Source organism: Varanus komodoensis, unplaced genomic scaffold, assembly GCF_004798865.1.
Source record: "Varanus komodoensis strain SLA01 unplaced genomic scaffold, ASM479886v1 scaffold1, whole genome shotgun sequence".
Classification (NCBI taxonomy): Eukaryota; Metazoa; Chordata; class Lepidosauria; order Squamata; family Varanidae; genus Varanus; species Varanus komodoensis.
In genome coordinates this window covers 84055749-84075697 of record NW_025335268.1, presented here as the reverse complement: position 1 = coordinate 84075697, position 19949 = coordinate 84055749, and the positions used below count along the sequence as shown (strand labels likewise).

The 19949-nt window shown below is 38.9% G+C and overlaps 1 protein-coding gene across 3 annotated transcripts in view; it reads right to left on the bottom strand.

Annotated features, from left to right (window-relative positions):
• PPP2R3B (protein phosphatase 2 regulatory subunit B''beta) overlaps nucleotides 1-17966 on the bottom strand; it is a 38160-nt gene extending 20194 nt beyond the window's left edge. Inside the window, exons 1-3 of one of the 3 annotated variants that reach the window (XM_044432964.1) lie at nucleotides 17831-17953; nucleotides 14855-15026; nucleotides 13776-14198 (exon numbers count right to left, since the gene is read on the bottom strand). In XM_044432964.1, coding sequence (XP_044288899.1) covers nucleotides 13776-14117 — 342 coding nt within the window. In that variant the 5' untranslated portion in view covers nucleotides 14118-14198; nucleotides 14855-15026; nucleotides 17831-17953. Of the gene's footprint in view, nucleotides 1-2940; nucleotides 3261-13775; nucleotides 14199-14854; nucleotides 15027-17830 lie in introns of those variants that run through there. The other 2 variants (XM_044432973.1, XM_044432980.1) reach the window with 2 other exon arrangements.
• Between the last annotated feature and the right edge of the window lie 1983 nt (nucleotides 17967-19949).

Sequence of the window (19949 nt, the reverse complement as noted above, 5' to 3'; positions counted from 1 at the left end):
ACCATGTCTCTATGTACATCAAGCTAGTTCAATGTGGCTTATTTCCAGGTAAGTGAATATAATACTGCAGTCTTAAAAGTATTTTTAAACAAGAAAATAAAAACAGTAATAGTGTTCGTAATGTAATTACCCACTTCCTGGTCCAACCTAGCAGTTGAAAATAATGATCCAAGGCCAGACAGATGTTCAATCAGATCACTCAGGAGTCTATTAACAGCCCTGTATTAGATTGGTAAGCGTTTGACTCCCAACTAGGGATGCCAGTGGTGGAATAAGCAGCATATAAATATAAATAAATAAATAGTTTAATAACAAAACTTATATATCAAGACTTCTGAAACTAAGAAACTTTGGGTGAAAATTAGGAGTGAATTAATGAGTCAAAGGGTGGAGAGTTTAATTCTAGTTTTCAGAATGTTCTCAGAGACACCCTGTGTCTTGAGCCATTTTTTTGCATCTGGATCTAGCAGGTGGACCTTCCAGTTCTAATAAAACTGTAGTAGATTCACAAGCCTGGTTTCTGCTCTAGACCAGACAACATATTAAAATAGCACAGTATTTTAAAAATCCATAAAAGGGCACAGAGATTATACAGCGTTGCATTTGAGGCCCCAAATAGCCTTGCATTATGGAATCACTGACATTAGAGTACTATCTATGTATGTGTAATTAAATAATGATGTGCTATAAATCAAAATAAGAATGTACTATACATTAAGACATCATCAAAAATAAAAATTTGTAAAGCTAAACTATACTTCACATGTGTACTTCCTAACTTCTTCCTTAACACAGGCTTTTTCTTCTTTTTACAACAGCAGAAGAGAATTGCCTAATATGTAACAAAACTGCAAGTCTATATTTATATTAAGTATGTAAGTGTGTAATAAGGTGGGTGCACACACACCCAGCAAAATTTCAAAACAGGATAGTTTCACATCTAATAGGTGGCATCTGCTTGAGCCATGAAGATTACTTCATAAAAGCTCCAGCATTCCAGCACAGAACAACCTCATCCACAACTGAGAAGGAATATACAGCAGCAATAAGACTTCTACCTTCTCTTCACATAATTCAGATTACATTTCCAACAAGGAATGTCTCCTCTCTATTTATGTGTATACCAACATTTTTTTTTACTTCAACATATATGAAGCAAAAAGTTATGGAAGTGGCATAAATGTGCAATATCAATTCTAAAATATTTCTGGCACTAACAGTTCTTTATTAGGGAAACTGTAGCTTTATTTTTAAATACTCCTCTACACTCTTTTGAAAGCAGTTAACCAAAGATTGCAGCCAGGAGGATAGACTATAGATTGCCCCAGAAGAGAAGTGACAGGAAGGGGGCAACCAATAGAAAAATTCAATACATGGACCCACCCATCACTGCATGCCAGTCTGAGTCTTCCCTCTCTGCCCACTGGTCTCTTGAGTGCCAGAAAACCACTTAGAGATTGTGATGAGACGCTGCCTGAGGGACCCAGGTACTGGCACCAGCCATATCCTAAAAGAATCTTCTACAAATCACAGAAACTCGTGTACTTGCTAGGTGAAAACATTTTTTCTAGAATAAATAATTGTAATTTTAATTCTGGGAAATTTATTTTCACTACAACCCAATATGCACCATGCAGCCAATGAAAAATACCCACAATTTAAAAAAATCTAGAGAAAGTCCAAAGATTTTTACTTTTATTCCTTCCTCTCCTTCTACAAAGATAAACTTGAAAGACAGTGAAAGAAAAGACAAGAAAAGAAAAGGAGAATAGTTATGTGCCTCTTGAATATGATCTTCTACTACAGTATTTGGGGAACAATTGTGCACCTGTTAATGCTACTATAATAACCACAATTCTTGTCTTTATGTTAACATTTTTTACAGACACGCATAGAGTTCTACAGCAGGAAAACTAGGCTCCTGGGGAACTGAGATACTACTCAGGTTCCTTTGTATGTATGCACAAGTGCATGTATGCATATCAAGCTTAACCACCACTTCTTGCTGCAAGAAACCAGGCAAAATTCCTTAGGAGACTTATCACCTAGCAGAACAACATTTCTACCTGTACCTATTTGGAATTGAAGTTTGGTGTGGTAGAAGAATGGGCTGTAGAGGAAGGCAGGCTTTAGGGATTTAGCATTTAGGCACAGCCTACATTCCAGCTGAAACCAAAACAATAATTAGATTTCCTGATGATCAGATTTCCTGCCATGAGGAACATATTTCAGCCTTCTGCCTAGCTATACTCTTTGGATAATGGTCCTCATCACCTTTTGGATAAAGTTTAAGGGTGGGGAAGGACAAGATGAAAACATTAAACATTAAAACCAATATAAGTTGCCAATGTATTTGGTAATATATCAGGTACACTTCATTTTTCTGCTGGGCAGAATATTAGAACATGAACTAAGAAATGCTTACAAAAGGATGATTCCTGGGATGTACAATTTCTGCAATAAGTGCCAGAAGTGTAAAATTAATGTTCAACCATATATAGTATTCATTTAAAATGAAGTCTATTTCATTAAAGTTATGCAACATGGCTGGCTTAGAGAAAACAGGCAATATAAACTTTATTTTGTACTGTGCAGTTGCATATTCCAAAGGCTAAAATAAGTCACACTCATACTTGGGCCAAATTACATTGTTTTTCATACCCCTTTCATATACCCAGTGCCAATGAAAACTATTTCCAAAGGCTTATATTACACAATAATATTAAGAGCAAGGTAGTTCTCCAGACAGAATTCTTACTCAAGTACATTGTGTGTTTATTTTATATTAACCTAATAAAATCATATTACTTTTTTTCCAAAATAGAATTCAAATAGCAGAGAAATGAGCCACATCTGGCTAGTTTCCACACAAACTGCATGAACATTTCCCCCCTCAAATTCCATGCACACAGTACTGCCAATATATAAAGGTAAACAAACCTGAACTTGCTGGAAAGCTTTCAGTCTCTTCTTGAATCTGGAAGGTAGAACAAAATCACATCCCCGAGCTAGTAATGCCAATTCCTTTCGAAGATCAGGGTCTTGCCGTAAAGAAATCTCCTTTATCCTCATGCTTTCAGATTTCATATAATGCTTGTGTGTGCACCAGCCAGGCACTTGAGTCCAGTAAACAGCAGAGTCCTATTATCACACAGTGCCACTTAAAGCAGCAGCTGCGTTTTACTTCTGTGTTATTCTGAGAGTCTGTTCAACTTAGCCTGCTCCATACATTAAAAGGGAACTTGGCTGGAACTGCAAACGCAGATTGGAAAGTCACTTTGGGAGCCTGCCCCTTATTCCATGCATTCCAATGTCTTAATGGTATGGTATAATACAGAAAAAAACACAAACCTGTTATATTAGTAGTACTTCAACCCATTAAGAAAATAAATTCCAGTATAGTACAAACCAAGCAGGGAGATACAACACAGTGGTTTTGTAGTTTCCTCTCTTCCTTTTTGTCCTAAAGCTACTCTGCTCAGATCTCAAAGCACCCTACTTAGGGATTAAAGCTTACAGAGTCTTCTCAACTTGCAAAGCCCTTTTAAGTGCTGTGTATATTAGCAGAGTTCTGTAAAATAAGCCAGTATTGAAAATAAGCTTTAATAACAGAAGCAAAATAAATAAATAAATAAAAAATCAATGCCAAAGCCAAAAAAAGTGTGTGTATGGGGGTGGGGTGGGATCTTAATTTCAAACTTTTTTGGCTCACTGGAGCAATGTATGATGATGGGGAATAACATCTATTATAATCTGCCTTGAGAAAATAAAAATTCTCCCAATGTCTCCCCTTCTCAGAACAAGATTAAACTAGTAATACAAATCCCATGATGCTATATTGCTTTTCTTAAGACATCTGAATGCACAGGAAGCCTGTCTCAGTAACCTAAATTTTAACCTTGTCAATCTCTAGACTCTTCAATAAGCAGAGTAGAGCTATATCATCTAATACAAACCTAATTACTAGGTAATTACTAATTACTAAAATATAATTACTATATAAAATGAACTTCAGTAAAACAATGATTCCTGTACCTTCCCCCTAGAAGTTTAGTCTTGGTATACTATTCTTAGTTTATTACTATTATTCTATTCAAAATATACTGTTTCACTAAACAAGCTTGCTTAAGTTAGTTTTCAGTATTTGTCAACAATTCTTCAGGGAAATGCCACAGCAGTTCGTCCTTCATGTGACTGAACAGATAAAAAGAAAATTCTCCAGAGCATAAGGCTGTGGCCCAAACTGGCAGCATGCAGACTAATCTGGAATGTAGAAGTTAATTTGCCATAGTTGCTTTGTTTCCCACTAAGTGAAAAATGTAAGCAGCATGTGTATTTGCTAATGGAACTTACTACTATAAATTTTAAGCAGGCAAAATGAATCTGTCCTTTATACAGTTTTTTTTAAACAAAGAATTCTGTAGACTAAGTTTTTTTTCCAGTATTGCCTTAACTTGTTTCCGAGATCAATGGTTGGAAAGGGAGTATTTTCCAAGATTTACAGTCCCTGTTATGCCCATTTACTTAGAAGCAAGTCTGAGTTCAGTACTAATTCTTAAATAAGGATACATAGCATAACAAACCTAACAAAAATAGTTTAGTTGATAGAATTCAACTCTCATGTTTGGCATTGGCGAAGGAAAATTAAGTCTATGGAACAACAGGGGGTCATGGTACACTTCGGGTTCATACAGGAAAACCAGAAGTAAAAGACAATGAAAGCATAAGTGTCTGCACCACAATGAGGAACCACAACAGATAAAAATATTCCTCCATGTCCTTTACCAATCAATCCAAAAGTCAGACTGAAGAATCTGACCTCTTTCAACAGGCCAATCTCACACTTAGAACTATACTATTTAATTAATGGTGCTGTAAACTGGTTCATAAAAAAGAAATCCTATAGATTATAATTTCCTTAGAAGGTTGCCTCCTGTCTCAGAAGCTTCTGAATATCTATTGCTCTGCCAGGCTTCTACTAGGAAGAGAGATAGAGGCAACACTCTTTGCTTCTTCCATGAAATTTTCCTCTATACAGGCACAGGCCAGCCAACCTTTCCTGTGGGGAAGATAGGCACGATTGCGGTTGTGCTCGGGGTGGGGTGGGGAAATGGCTGCCATCAAGCAGGCGGAGAGATGGCCGAGAGCACACCTGTCTTTCCTGCACGAGCGTGCCCGTGATTGTGCCCGTCTCCCCCCCACCCCCGAGCGCGCCTGCCTTCCCTGTGTTTTTTTTTTTTTTACAGAACGGATTAAACTTATTTACATTTAACCTTATGGGGAAATTTGACTTGGCTCACAACCAATTTGGGTCGCGACCAGAGTTGTGGAACGGATTGAGTTTGTGACCCAAGGTACCACTGTACATGAAAACTGACAAGATGAACTGCATGTAGACTAGCAGCAGGAATCAGAAAGGGGGGAAAGTGTAGCAAAAATGTGTGGGAGAGCAATATTTGCCACTTAACAATATAATCCTGTATAATCCTATAACTTTTTTCAGTACCCTTCCTCCTTTTAAACACTTACCCAAATTCCTAACCACTCCAGAAAAGGGACATATTGGTTTCTCCTTCCTTTTTCATGACTTCTTTTCAGAGCACTTACTATGGTTCCCTGACAGTTGTAAATATATGCAGAAGTACATATATATTTAATCACTGGGAGTTAAATGAATAAGAATTTTGTGTATATTGAATGGTTACTAAGTAAATGGAACAAACATTTGTGTTCTTGCATTAACTGCCCCTCAATTTTGCATATATTTCGAAGACCAAAAAATTGTGGGCATAGTCCTAACAGATTAAAAAAAAATCCTTATGGAGTTGGCAAAAGGGGATGGAACAAGGAGCATGTCAGCACCAAGAGTACTCCCCATGGGGACTTATTCATTCAGTTCCACAGCTGCTTTCTTGGGATTTTCTCTAGAGCTATCAGAGCACCATGGTATTTTCAACAGTAACTGCACTGAAAAGGAGCTGCAAAAAGCTGGATAAGCCACTCTTTTCCCTTCTAGGAGTAGCTGGAGACTGGGCTAAGTGTTGAAAAAGTGAAGGTTCCTGAGAAGTGCCAATTCAACACTTAGAACAGGGGTCTGAAACTCACCTTACCTGGGGGCCGCTGGAAGTAGAGTCTGGGTGAGGCTGGGCCACATCAAGTATTCCACCACCGTGGTGGTAGTGGGCTGCTCATCCCGCGTGGCTCCCGGAGGCCGGCCCGGGCACCACTGGCACTTTGAAGGCCACAGGGCCCCTCCCCCATGCCCCACCCGTCCCGGCAATTGGCCCATGGGCTGCGAGTTTGAGACCCCTGACTTAGAAACTACTGGATCACAATGGGAAACACTGTCCCTACCCACTTTGGTATACCCTCTTTTGCTGTTTTCCCATCCTTTTCAGTACTTGCCAACTGCAGATAGCTTAAACGGAATCTCACCTTGTCATTTTTCATGACTATCACTTAATCAAATTCCATGCTCTTTGACTGCTAAAGCATAGAAGGAGATTTGAGTAAACAAAACTAGGTATACGGGACAGCTGTAAGATGCACTGAAGAGTGATGATGACAACAAATTATAACAGAACTGCACACTTTTCTGGGGCTGAAAAAATAAAAAATATGACCCAATTACACATTTTGAGGCTTAGAGAAATTAAAAACAAGCAAACAAACAACATGGTGAATAATTTGAGGGAAGGGGAGACAAACTACCATGAAGAAAACTGGAATATCAGCTAAATGACAGAGAGGAGGAGGAGAAGAGCAAGCCATGGTGAGCTCAATCAGCTGTTGGGCACATTGCAGGATGTTCTACAATCCATGTTGCACAGCTATAGTCTCAGTGGGTCTTAGTATGATGTACAAATGCAGCCAGTGTGTGCTACCTGAAATCATCCCTGAACCAGGTGCAGCCTAATGTGAATATCTGCAATACCCCCTCTTTTCCCATCTTACAACTGCAACCAAATGCATACTTGCGAGATGTTAACACCAGCCACTTTCCTCTCCCCACTGCCCCATTTTATTTTATCTTAGGTATTAACTCTCTCATCTGATGAAAAGTTCTAAAGAACTCAAAAGTTTGCAGTTTTTAAATCCTACAACAACAAACCAACACACATTTCAGATCTAAAACTCTTTGTTGACAGAGGATAATATATTCAACCGCTACACAACTTTAATTTACAGATAAAAACGGGTAGAATTTATGGGCTGCTTGGAGGTTTTTATTCTTCTTCTTCATAGTAACAAATTATATTTAGTCTTTTTCCATGAATGGATGGAAGGCTTTGACAAGTATTGCTGCATACATCCCTGAATTGTATATATGTCTTTTTTTTTTTAATAAAAATCAGTTATTTTGCTTTTGCCTCTAGCTAATTCTCTGATGTTTCCACTAAATAACATAACACTTTTCTTAATATGTTTGTCCTTTGAGTTGTCTTGAGGCATTATGGATACCAATTTTGAAAAGGTCTATGATATATTCTATGCAAGCTCCAAGTATTTTGTGTGTAGCATCTCCTTTGCCTTTCAGGAAGAACATTAAACCCAGAAAGCTCTACTGAAGCCAAATGGGAGCTTGTTGGCATTTCTAGAATGCTTGCTTCCAAACAAAGTCTTATACTAGGAAGGAGACTTGAATTCAGAGAGCAAGGCTAGTGCAAAGTTTTTTGCTTCACCCTTCTGCCCTGTATGCTGAAAGCAGTCGTGCTATTTTATAATAGCATAAGTGATCAAGAGTTCACTGAGATACTATTTTCTCATGTTCATTTTTAGTAACTGGCTCTTTTTTACTTCCTTCCCTTTACAACTGTTTCTATGTCCCGGGCAGCTGATGGAGATCATAAGGATAGTTATAATGTTCACTGGAATGCAGGGGACATTACTCAGCCATGGAGCTGTATCTACACTACAACTGCAAATCAGCTGGTATAGCACACAGTGCAGCTCCCTCTCCAAGATCCTTGCTGGGGTACATCCCTTCGAAATTTTGGCATGCAGGCAGTTGCCCAGTTGGGGTGGTCCTGGCAAGTGAAATAGTTTACTTCTCCAGCAGGGAAGCAAACTGGCAAGCATGCACATACAAAAAACATAGCTGTGATATTTATGACTTATGGTATAACATACATAGCAGAACGGATCTGGTTCCAAACCTCATATTAGTTTTGCAAAATCAAGATTTCACAAAAATAGAAAGAGCAACTTGCAGAAAGCAAGAATTTAATGCACTATACAAACTTTGAGGCTTTACGTTTTGACACAATGTCATAAGCAAGTAAGTGTTCCTGAAGAAATGACAGGACCAGCAAACCTCTGCAACAGTTTAGCTTAGGTAAGCAAAGGGAGAAATAGGGGTGTTCAAAATTATGCATGGTGTGAGAAAAGTGGATAAAAATTAGGGTTCCTCTTCTCTCATGATACTAGGACACAAGGTTATTCCATGCAGCTGATTGGTGGGAGAATCTGAACAGATAAAATGAAAAACTTCACACAGCACAAAGTTAAACAATGGAATTTGCTACAACAAAATGTGGTGACGGCCATCAATTTGGATGGCTTTAAAAGGGAATCAGACAAATTCACAGAGGGTACATCTATCAAAGGCTCCTGGTCTTGATTGGCTAAATGTTACCACCAGTATCAGAAATAATATTCCTATGAACACCAGGTGCTGAAGAACATAACTGGGAGGGTGCTACTTTTCAAGAGTAGCTGACTGGGGCTACTGAGTGAAAAGAACTAGATGTATCTCTGGTACAATTCGGGATGGCTTTGCTTATGATCATAACTGACAGATTGTCTCACTTTTTAACTAAATATTACAACAAATTATTTGCACACTGAAATGTAAAGATTCCAAAAACAGAGGAACCACCTTAATATAAGCAACATTTATTCAGGTTGGAATCCAATAGTGAGTTAGCAGAAGATCACTTGTGTGGTAAAATTCTCTCTCCTGTGTCCTTCAAAAATCTGCTTCAGAGGGTTCCCAGAAACCTGGGGCAGATCTGGGGAGAACACAGTGGACAGCAGGTGGAGTGGGGATTGACTGTATTAACTGGGTAACACCCTAACACAGCATTATTCAGAGCTGGTTTTACCTTAATTCAGTTCAAGTGTACTGAACTGTGTACAAAGTGTACAAATGCAGGCACTCTCTTTATGAAAGAGCTCTTTATTGCCATTTTACAACAACTAAATTACAGCCACTAGAAGACTAGTCTCTAATCATAAACATAGTGATTTACTGAACCCAAACAAAAAGGTACTTCTGAAAACCCTCCTTCTTGGTAACAGATGTCTCCACCCTTCTGAGTGGGTTTCTCTGGAGAACAGCTAACCTCCTAGATCTATGCAGGCCCTCTGGGTAGCTCTGCTGTCCCAATGCCATGTCATGGAGTCAGGGACAATGGCTCATCTTCCTCCTCTCCTCCGTCCCCTTCCTACTCTTCCAAGCACCATCTGTTGCAATGGTCTGTCTGAGCACCTGAGGGCCACAATCTTGGGACAACTGCACTCACTTGTGCTCTTTCAATTCCCATACTATCCATTTCCCAGGTGTCATCATCCTCATCTGAAGAGCTGGGCAATTCTGACCTTGAAAAGTGTGCCAAGAATAACTGCCTAGTCCATCTCCAGAAGTAATTTACCTGGCAGCAACTCCAATAAACTCAGTGGGCCTTACTTCTGAGTAGGCTTGTCCAGGGTTGCCATGAAAAACATTATTTTAGCTTGGGCTTTCAAATTCTCAAGGCCATCATATCACTTTAATTATACCTTCAGAACAGTTTCTTGTGTGTTCTATTCTATCTCTTCTACAAAAATTCCTACAATTTACCAAAAGAAAGCCTGAGTTGCAAAGTCAGCTTCTTAAAAACCACTGTATACTGTATATTTGCTGCAATAAACTTAATGCACCAAGATTGCCGAAGACTGGTAAAGAAAAGTACTTATTACAGAATATAGAGATACTAATAGATACCTATCCAAAACTGCCTATTTAAAACCAGTTCTGCACCCAAAATTAATTTTATCTGGCCCTTTCTGACCTATACAAAATGATCAACAAGTTTGGTAAACTTTCACTTGTAGGGAAACTAAATTCATTTTCAAAGTTGTGAGACGCACACATGCATGCACACAGAGTAGGCTAAGTATAACTGAACATATGTGGCCCATAACTGGACAGTTTTTTTTGCTAGATGACACCAAGGTTATAATGGAGCTAGATAAGCAGCAAGGAAATAAATTTAAGTAGTAACACAGACGTGTTGCACTTAGACCACAGTCTAGTGCAGAAATAACTGAAGATGGCCTCCTCTAATTTATATCTAAGTTGATAGCCTTTCTTCCTTGCAAGGTGTCTCTGCTTTGAGCAACAGCATAATATACATAATATGCCTCAATTCAAGATGAGAAGGACCATCCAAAGATCAAAAGAATTAACAGATGATGGTATTTTGGTGGGTTAAGTGTACTCTACAAAACATTATAATCACCTACGAATTCATTATATTACATGGTTACAAATGCCTAACCATCACAGGCAGAGTTCTGAGCATACAATGGGACTTTCCTGATTCCTCTTCTCTATTGCTGCCCCTTACCAGACCCCCTCAGAAATGGCCACAGCTGGGACATGGGTAGAAAATCAGAACTGCAGTTACATACACTGATTATTCAAGGAAATGCTTGGACCAAACCCAATATCTGAAAAACACACTTATCTGGTTTTTAGTAGAGTTGGTTCACTGGAAAAGGTAATAATGGTAGGGAGAATTGAGGGTAGAAGGAGATGGCCACTAAATATCAGATGAACCAATTCCATCAATCAAATGGTAAACTTGCTGTCTGTATTCATCCTTTAATATTATGTCTAGCATGCCACACGCACAGGATTCAGTTTCAGAGTGCTGGAGTCCCCACTTGACCATGAAGCTTGATAGATAATTTTGTGCCAGTTACTAATTCTCAGCTTAGCCTACCTTGTTGTTGTTGTTGTAGTAGTGAGGATAAAATGGAAGGAAAGATGGTATGTATGCCATCTTGAATCCTTTGCAGGGAGAAAGAAGGCATGATATCAATGTAGCAATAATATTTCAACTGGTTCAAAACAGAGCTGCCAGGCTGCTGATGGGGACTGGGCGTTGTGTTCACATGACTCCAGTTCTCCGTCAGCTTCACTGGCTTTCCATTGAAGTCCGGGCCCAATTCAAGGTGTTGGTGATGACCTATAAAGCCCTAAACGGCTTGGGTCCTGGTTACCTGAAGGAGCGCTTGCATCCATATATGCCCAGCCGCCCCTTGAGATCGGCGGGGGAGGCCCTTCTCCAGGAACCCTCCATGAAAGAAATTAGGAGGGTGGGTACTCGAAGGAGGGCTTTCTCTGCGGTGGCACCTAAGTTATGGAACGCGCTCCCCAGAGAGGTCCGCCTGGCGCCGTCGTTATTTGTTTTTCGGCGCCAGGCGAAGACCTTTTTATTCAAGCATCATTTTAATTGTTAACATTATTGGTTTTATCTGGCCAGGGCGGCTTATTTTATACTGTTTTGTTGTATTTTAATTTAATATTTATATTTTTAATTTATATTATAATTATTTTAACTTAATGATGTGAGCCGCCCCGAGGCTTCGGCGAATGGGGCGGCATAAAAATGTTTTAATAAATAAATAAATAAAATAAATAATATTCTACTAAAACTTCTGACATGTTTCTGCCCAGTTTGCCTTATACCACAGTCAATTAGAGGTCCCTTGCTCCACCTTGCCTATAACCGCTCTCTTCTTTGCCCCAATTCTAGCAAGGACTATGTTGCACATATAGCTTGATCCTTCAACATCACAAACATTTTTAGTAGAACATGAATATAGTATTTATGCATTTTAATATTACTACTAGTTTACTGCAAGTTACATGGTTTTTTCAGCATTAAAGCAGCAACATAAAGGAAGCATTTAGTAGGAGGCTTTAAAAAAGTTGCACGTGCTAGTCCCTAACCACTAAAGCCACATTTTATGATTGCTATCATGCACAGTCGTCCACCAGCAACAATAGTACATTAGTTGTGTGCATAACCTTTGCAACATGTTTATATCCGTAACAAGTCAGATGAGCATGAGGCTTACTTTGTTAAAAGATTGTTGAGTTCATTAGTAAAAATTTCTTGTGTGTACTTCAGCTGTATATTCAAGCAACTTGCCAGCACTACGTATCATATGAACTGAAAGCACAAACAGAGGGACCTTCTTGGTACTAGCCATCTCCATTCCAAGTGACTCACTATACTTCCAAGCCATCCATTTCTAGAAGGGATGCAAAACATTTTAAGGTAAGTTTCTAGTGGGTGGGCAAAGCTATGTCATATAGTTCCAAATTATTGCTCTTCAGAGCCAAATAGGATATAGCACGTTAGAATGTGAAATGAACAATGGCAGGTTTGGCTGCCTGGACAGCAGAATGACAGTTTTAACTTACAATGCCGATTGCTGATCACCTTACAAGTCAAGCGTCAAAGCTATGACAATAAGCCAGTATATATTTTACTCCAAAGGCTATTCAGAAGAACATTTCTCAGTATATCATCTTGAGAATATGCTTAGTCCAGTTGGCAAGAATAACCATCGAAAGACAGATAAAATTCTGGGTAGTTTTAAAAAATATTCTGTACTATTTAAAGTCCTTGGTGAACTGAGGAAGCCCGAAGGCAGAGCACTTTTGTTAAAACAGAGGTCATTAATAAAGCTATGTCAGAGATTCTATAGTATCGATGATGTCTGGTATGCTATTCACCAGGGAGAGAGAGGACTAACAGCTGATGCAGGGGCACCATGCAAGGAAACTAGTACTGACGGATTTAAAAAAAAAAAGACTATAATTAGCTCATATTTGAAGGAACTGAGGAAATGGTATCAGCTTCATAATATTCTGAGCATCATCACAGCTGTTAGGTTCCCTGCTCAACTAAGTTCAACTAAGTAAGTCTGTTGAAGATGAATAGGCCTGAAGAGAAGGCTAGTAAAATATCATGGTGTTAACAATAAAATTCATTGATGTCAGCCGTCTGTGTGAGTGCACTAAATGGTGCTTGTATAAGAAATGGAAGGTATGGATAATATCCAATGTTACACTAAGTTTTCCTTCTTTGCTGGTACACCACAATTTATTTATTTATTTCTATACTGCCCAATAGTCAAAGCTCTCTGGGTAGTTAACAACAATTCATAGAATGAAATTAAATGCAATATAAAAAACCTAAGCATTAAATGCTTGTATAGAAAGTTATAGAATTGAACATTTAGTTATTTCAATTGTTTGCCAAAGCAAACAACTGGATATTGTGTATTTAATGTTAGAATACATTTACTGTAGAAAACATACATGATGAGTGTGTTGGAATAGTAGTATTACCACAGAAAGTACAAAATGAATTATGGTACTCCCAAACTCTTGTGCCAGTTGGTATTTCCTCTGTGAGGCAGTTTTTTCAATGGATTTCCTCTTAGCACTACCATCAAGGGGAAAAGCAACTGATTAGAATCTCCCATGGAAATTTGTTACTCACATGTAGTTTTGTATTAAATGAAAATTAATTATTTGAAGCAGGCCAGATTCTTTTCCTGCATATATTGACATCTACAGGCCACTTTAAATTTTATTTATTTTAGCTACAGTGTACATCAAGGGCTGGGGATTAGGTTTTGTTCCTAGCAAATGAAACTTAATTTGACAGCATTTTACAGTTGTGCACAAAGCAAAATAACTGACTACTTACACCTCTGCTGCTTGAAGATCTACGTAGTCCTCGGATATTAGAAAAACCTCTTGGGCTACTTGGATTCCCAAGAGGTAGAGCAGTGGAGAGATGGGGAGGGCTGCTAGGAGTCAAAGGAGACATCAAATTGCCTAGCATGCTTTGCTTGGAGATACAGTTTGTCTGAGTAATCTGTTCATTGCTGCTAGCATCACCACTACCACATTCTATCTTCTCCTCATTGGTTATGTTTCTTAAATAGTCCTTGAGCATCACCTGAGTTGCAGTTTCACTCAACCAGAACAGAAAGAGCTCATCCACTTTCATTTTTAGTACAGGTTGCAAAACCTTTATAGCTGGCATTTTCTTGTTCTTGGTTTACTTCTTTGCTTCAGCAGAATGGTTGCCGTTCTCAATCCAATCAATTATTTTCCATTTTATTTCCTGAAATACAACATTTCTATTTAAGAAAATATCAGTTAAGAAACCATGTCACAATGAAATACTGATGGAAAAATATAAAATACGCAGGACAAAAGAAATAATTGAATTACTATAAGATTTTGCTAGTATTAAAACTAAATATTAGGCTGTGAAGCAAAAAGATGTCTGCTTACAGCAGGATGAACAAACCATTTTTTAAAACATTTACACGTATTTAATGAAGAATATGTACTTTTGCAGGGATTTGAACTGGTGTCTACATAGGTCACTTTTTGCTAACATTTCATATTTTAACTTAATTTTTATTATGATGAAATGGGTACAGTTATGAGAATCAACCTGACCAAGGAAAGTAAAGCTCTGGCAAATACTGAATAGGTCACAGTGTACAATGTTTACGAGAATAAGCCAAGAAATCCCTGAAGATGGTCTCAGAAATGACATTATTGTCTTAAGTCATATTCTATGCAAATTTAGACACACACAAAAAAAAAATCCTACATTTCTCAGAATTCCCAGACAGTCCATGCTGGCAGGAGACTACTGGAAGTTGTAGGGCGTTTTCATGTCTAAATTTGCATAGGATTGCATTCTTAACTTCCAATCAGTCTAAGACTTAAGGCATCTGCTTTGACTATAGAAAGAGCATTACATACCCTTTTCTAAATCCAATTGCACAACTTTTCCCAATCTGGTGCTCTACAGATGCTTTGGACTATAATCCCCAGAATTCCTGTCCATTGGTTTTGCTGGCTAGAGCATGTGGGGTCAAAATTCAAGACATCTGGAGGCCAACAGGTCAGGAATGCTGGTAGAGGAACCTCACATCTGCAGCCAGGTTCCATGGGAAAACTTGCAGTAGTGTTATGTCAACTCTTACCTTTAATAAAGCTTTCTTAAATCTTGTTTATTTAGTTTGTTTTTAGACTGCCCAATAACCAAAGCTCTTCTGTTATTATATTTACCCTAGTACAATTATAAGAATAAAAATAAAAAACATTAGCATGTTGAGAAGTTTGCTAGATTGAAATCCAATACTCACTTACTGGGAAACAAGACCCATTGAACTTAATGAGTCTTACTTCTAAGCAGATGTGTAAGAATGCCCTGTTAGTCACTAAAACATTCCTGCTATACCCTAGAAGATGGAAATATGATTGGGTGATATAAAAATAAATTAATAATACAATCCAGGATGCTTCCAGATAGAGAGTTCCTAGTGTTACCAATCAAAATACCTTGTGCAGCTATTGTGGACAACAGGCTAAATATGAGCCAACAATGCGATGCAGCTGCCAAAACAGCAAATGTTATTTTGGGATGCATTAATAGAGGTATTACTTCCAAATCATTAAAGTAGTGGTTCCCCTATACTCCTCACTAGTCAGGCCTCATCTGGAATGCTGTGTCCTGTTCTGGGCACCAAGATTTTAAAAAGATGCAGAAAAATTAGAAAGGACCCAGAGGAGCACAACAAAAATGATCTGGGGTTTGGAAACTGCCTTATGAGGTCAGACTGAGAGAACTGGGCATGTTCAGCCTTGAGAAAAGAAGACGGGGGGGGGGGGGACACATGATACCTTCTATAAGTACCTCAAAGACTGTCACAAAGAGGAAGGTCAAGATCTTTTCTCACTGATACCAGAGTGTAGGACACAGAATAATCAAGTTGCAACAATCCAGATTCAGGCGGGGCATCATGAAAAACTTCCTCACTGTCAGAACAATACAGCAGTGGACAAACTGCCTAGAGAAGTGGTGGGTGCTCCCACACTGGAGACATTCAAGAAGAAACTGGACAGTCATCTGAGTGGGATGGTGTAAATTAGTGTCCTGCAACAGCAGGGGGTTGGACTTGATGGCTTCATGACCCCTTCCAACTATACTATTCTATAATTCTATTCTGTTTTTCCTCTGTAATTGATTTTTTGTGGAAGAAGTGACAGGAAAACATATTAAGGTTGTAAGTGGAATACAATGTCATTGGGACTACCAGTAAAATGTCATGAATAAGAAAGGTTGATTGCACAATAAAAGGACTGGTTTGGAAATATTCCCAGGGTGCAGAAGAAAGCATTAGCCTTAAGCAGCAGCAGCACTAAGTGATAGTCCTACCATAAAAGAATAGTTTTATGTTATAAAGAATACTTTGTGGTAGAGTTCTTTATTCCTTAGTATAAACATCAGATCATAAACCCCAGCTTTTCTTTTCTTTCCCCCCTACATATAAGGTAAAACACAACTCTTCCTTTTATTCCATATCATATCTGGGCCCATGAAGACAGCTTAATGAAAAGGGGATACAACTCAGAAAGCTGATAATTCACAAAAACATCACAGACAACAAGGCAAAAATATCCAAAACTTAAGTATTTAACAAGTTGTCAACATGGCCACAGTTCAATAAGTGTCACATGCATGTTTTAGGTTTTCCTAAGTGATCAAATAAGCAATAAAAGAGTGAGGTTTTTTTCTAATAGTGTGTTCATCTCTTGTAACTTAATTGCCCCCCTAGCTTTGCAAGTATCTTCACTTATTTGTAAAACAATTCAGCAAAACATAAGCAAGTATCATTTTTGTACTTGTTTTCTAGTAGGAACACCTGCTGGAAGTCCACTGCTTAATTTCAGGAATAAGTGTCTGTGGAAATGGGTTCTGCTATTAGATGATAAGAAAATGATTTTTTAATTATTTCATCTCTCACAGGGCTGTGGGAACCCAAGCAATAGCTAAAATCAAGCTCTGTTTCAATCTATTATGCATAGGGTGCTTTAAGAACCACTCTGTCTAGACATGAACCCCAAAACAGATCTTGCAACTCCAGAACTTCCTTTGAAAGTTACTTCAAAGGAAGTAACATTCCCCCTCATCAGCATCTGAACAAAAGTGGGAGCAGAACACAGCTGTGTCCATACCAGCTGAGGCCCTATTATAGCTTCCCCAGAGAAAGATAAACTACAGAACTTGAGCTGGAACCTTGACTCAGTAAATTCTACAGAAAAATTGCATCAAAACACACACTAACTTATCTGTTTTGCAGTTAACTTTAGTCATCTGTTGAAATGTCTCAGGTGCATAACTTATCAGACTTGTTCACAGGACCAGAAAACATCTCAGTGTCCTTAATAAGGAAGCTATATTATAGTCTTCCCTGTAATATGGACTCATGTTGTGGGGTTAACTACCCCAGGCTTTCTAAGGGCTATTACACCTGGGTTACCACCCAGTGGTGGAAAGGCAAGGCAAGGCAAATAGGACTGTAATCTTTTCCTTCACAGTATGTCCACGACTTCACAGGCTGTATCTGCCTAGTGCACGGCCCAGCAGCCCTAAACAGGGAAACAGTAAAAGGCTAATGGACCATCAAACCTTGTCCAGCATAGCTTCTGAAAACAGCACCAGGTGTGTCCGTGTATGCAAAAGACAGGTTCGGTATTTTGCCGTTCCTGTTGGGGTCTTACTGAAGTTCACACCTCAAATCAGGTTCAGGTAAGAAGAGTCCTCACGCACCGTGCACGTCTGTATGCACCAAGCTACCGTTCACAACGCAACTGCGAGCATCCCTACCTGCTACCTCCCCGAGTCAAGAGCAGGTGAGGGGGGCTGTGTACGTAAGGTGTATATGCACTTACCTTTCAACTCTACCAGCTGAGGGTGGAGAAACTACCGACGCATCTAGTTTTTCGAGCGTCCCCACCGTCCCGATAGCTCTTCGCGGCTCTATATGTATATAAATTTTAAAAAACCTGATCAGAGTAATTTCATTTCGCGCATGCGTGCTCTGCAGGCGCATGCGCACTGGAACGAGAAAGTCCTGGAAACGGGAGGTTTGTGTTGCTCTAAATGTGCGGATGTGCAGGCGCGCGCGCTATATCAAGCGCGCATGCGCGCTAGCGAAGCGGTGAAATTGAAATACTCGTCACTACGCTCCTGGAGGGACGCGCCGCGAATTGCCTGCTGGTCCTCTGCCCTCATCAGGGCTGGGAGATGACATAAGAGTATTTTTTAAAAGATCAGATCAGAGACTGTACAGTGCTCGAGTAAACATAATAAAATAATAATTATAACTATTGTATGAATTTTATTTTATACCACCCACTAACCTAAGCATCCTGGGCAGTTCATGCAAATTGCAAGCTGCAAATACTCGTTAATTAAAAAGGATATGAAGTTGTTAGCATGCACAATTTTAAACAGTTAAAAATAGACCTGGAAAAAAAACCCTGACACAAGTGCTTCATTATATACTGCCAAATTCTTGGGAGCAGAGGACTGTTATAACCTGACCCTGAACAAAAATGACAAATGTTGACCCTAGGCTGACCTCAGTGGGTAGAGTATTTGATAATTAGTCATGCGTTTAAAATAATGACTGTTTTGGCTTGTCATGTGTGTGTTTCTCACTATTGAGAAAAAAAGCATTCAATGACAGAGATGGTGGTGTGTGCATGTATTTATTTTTATGGAATAGTTTGCTCACATTCTTGGGTGATACTTTGTGCAGAGATTTTGAGCAATTTCTTGTGTTTTCTTTGACTACTGTCTTTCAGACTATCCACTGCCTGCTTGTTTTCTATCTGTAAAATGGCTGGATGTTTTATAAAATGCTTTCTGATTGCCTACACAATGTGCTTCATTTGTGAATGACATGTGAGCTGCTACCAGAAAAAGGCTAGAACTGCTAGCTATTTGAAGTCCTTTGTCTGCCTTAATGGATGTTCCTGGTCCTTCTAGGCAAGGTTTTTATATGCAAGCAATATGTGTGTCCGTGTGTATTATCTATTTGTGTAATCTTTTTCTTACCATGGAAAATCCATTAAGAAGGAAAATATATTAGTTGCACAGTGCCTTCTGCTCTTTAGTATTTAGAGTCCTCTATCTGGAAACAACCTCTGTGTTAGGGGAAAAGATAGAAATGATACGAAAACATAAGGCAGTCAGAAGTGAAAGACTATGACAATAGCCCGCCCCCATACATAAATGTCCATGAATGAGACAGGATAGCAGCATAACTTCCTTCTCTGAAAACACCCCTGGAAAGTTGGTCTCACTAGCTTGTGCTATGCACATTTGTTTTTGTAAGTAATGTTTTGTCCAAATGAAGGAGTCCCAGCATTGGCAATCAACCCTGACTGCTCTTTAGAAGGCCAGATAGTGAAGATGACACTCAAACACTTTGGCCACCTAAGGAGAAGGAACAACTCACTGGAGAAGACCCTGATGCTGGAACAATTGATGGCAAAAGGAGAAGGGGTCGGCAGAGGATGAGGTGGCTAGATGGAGCCACTGAGGCAGTCGGAATGAGCTCAAGTGGACTCCAAGGGATGGTGGAGGACAGGAGAGCCTGGAGGAATGTTGTCCATGGGGTTGCACCAGGTTGGGCATGACTTAACGACTAAACAACAAAAGCATTAGCAATCCAAAGGGATTGTGCTGCCTTTTTTCCTTTAATAGATTTTCTGCAGTATAAAGAATCTGGAAGAAGTGGTGGGAAAAGACAGAAAGGTTATGAGTGAAAATTATTATTATTTATTGTACTTCTGTTATCAGACCATAGGCTGTCTGGGTGGTTTACAAATTTAAAAGACATATAAACAACCAGTAAAATAGTCATATTTAAATAAAACAAACAATAAAACCAATACAATGAGATCAACAACGCACAGTAACTATAATAAGACTGATACATGACATATGAGCAATAATAATAAAAATAGTATTAAACAACTCTTATCTATTGAAATACCTGGA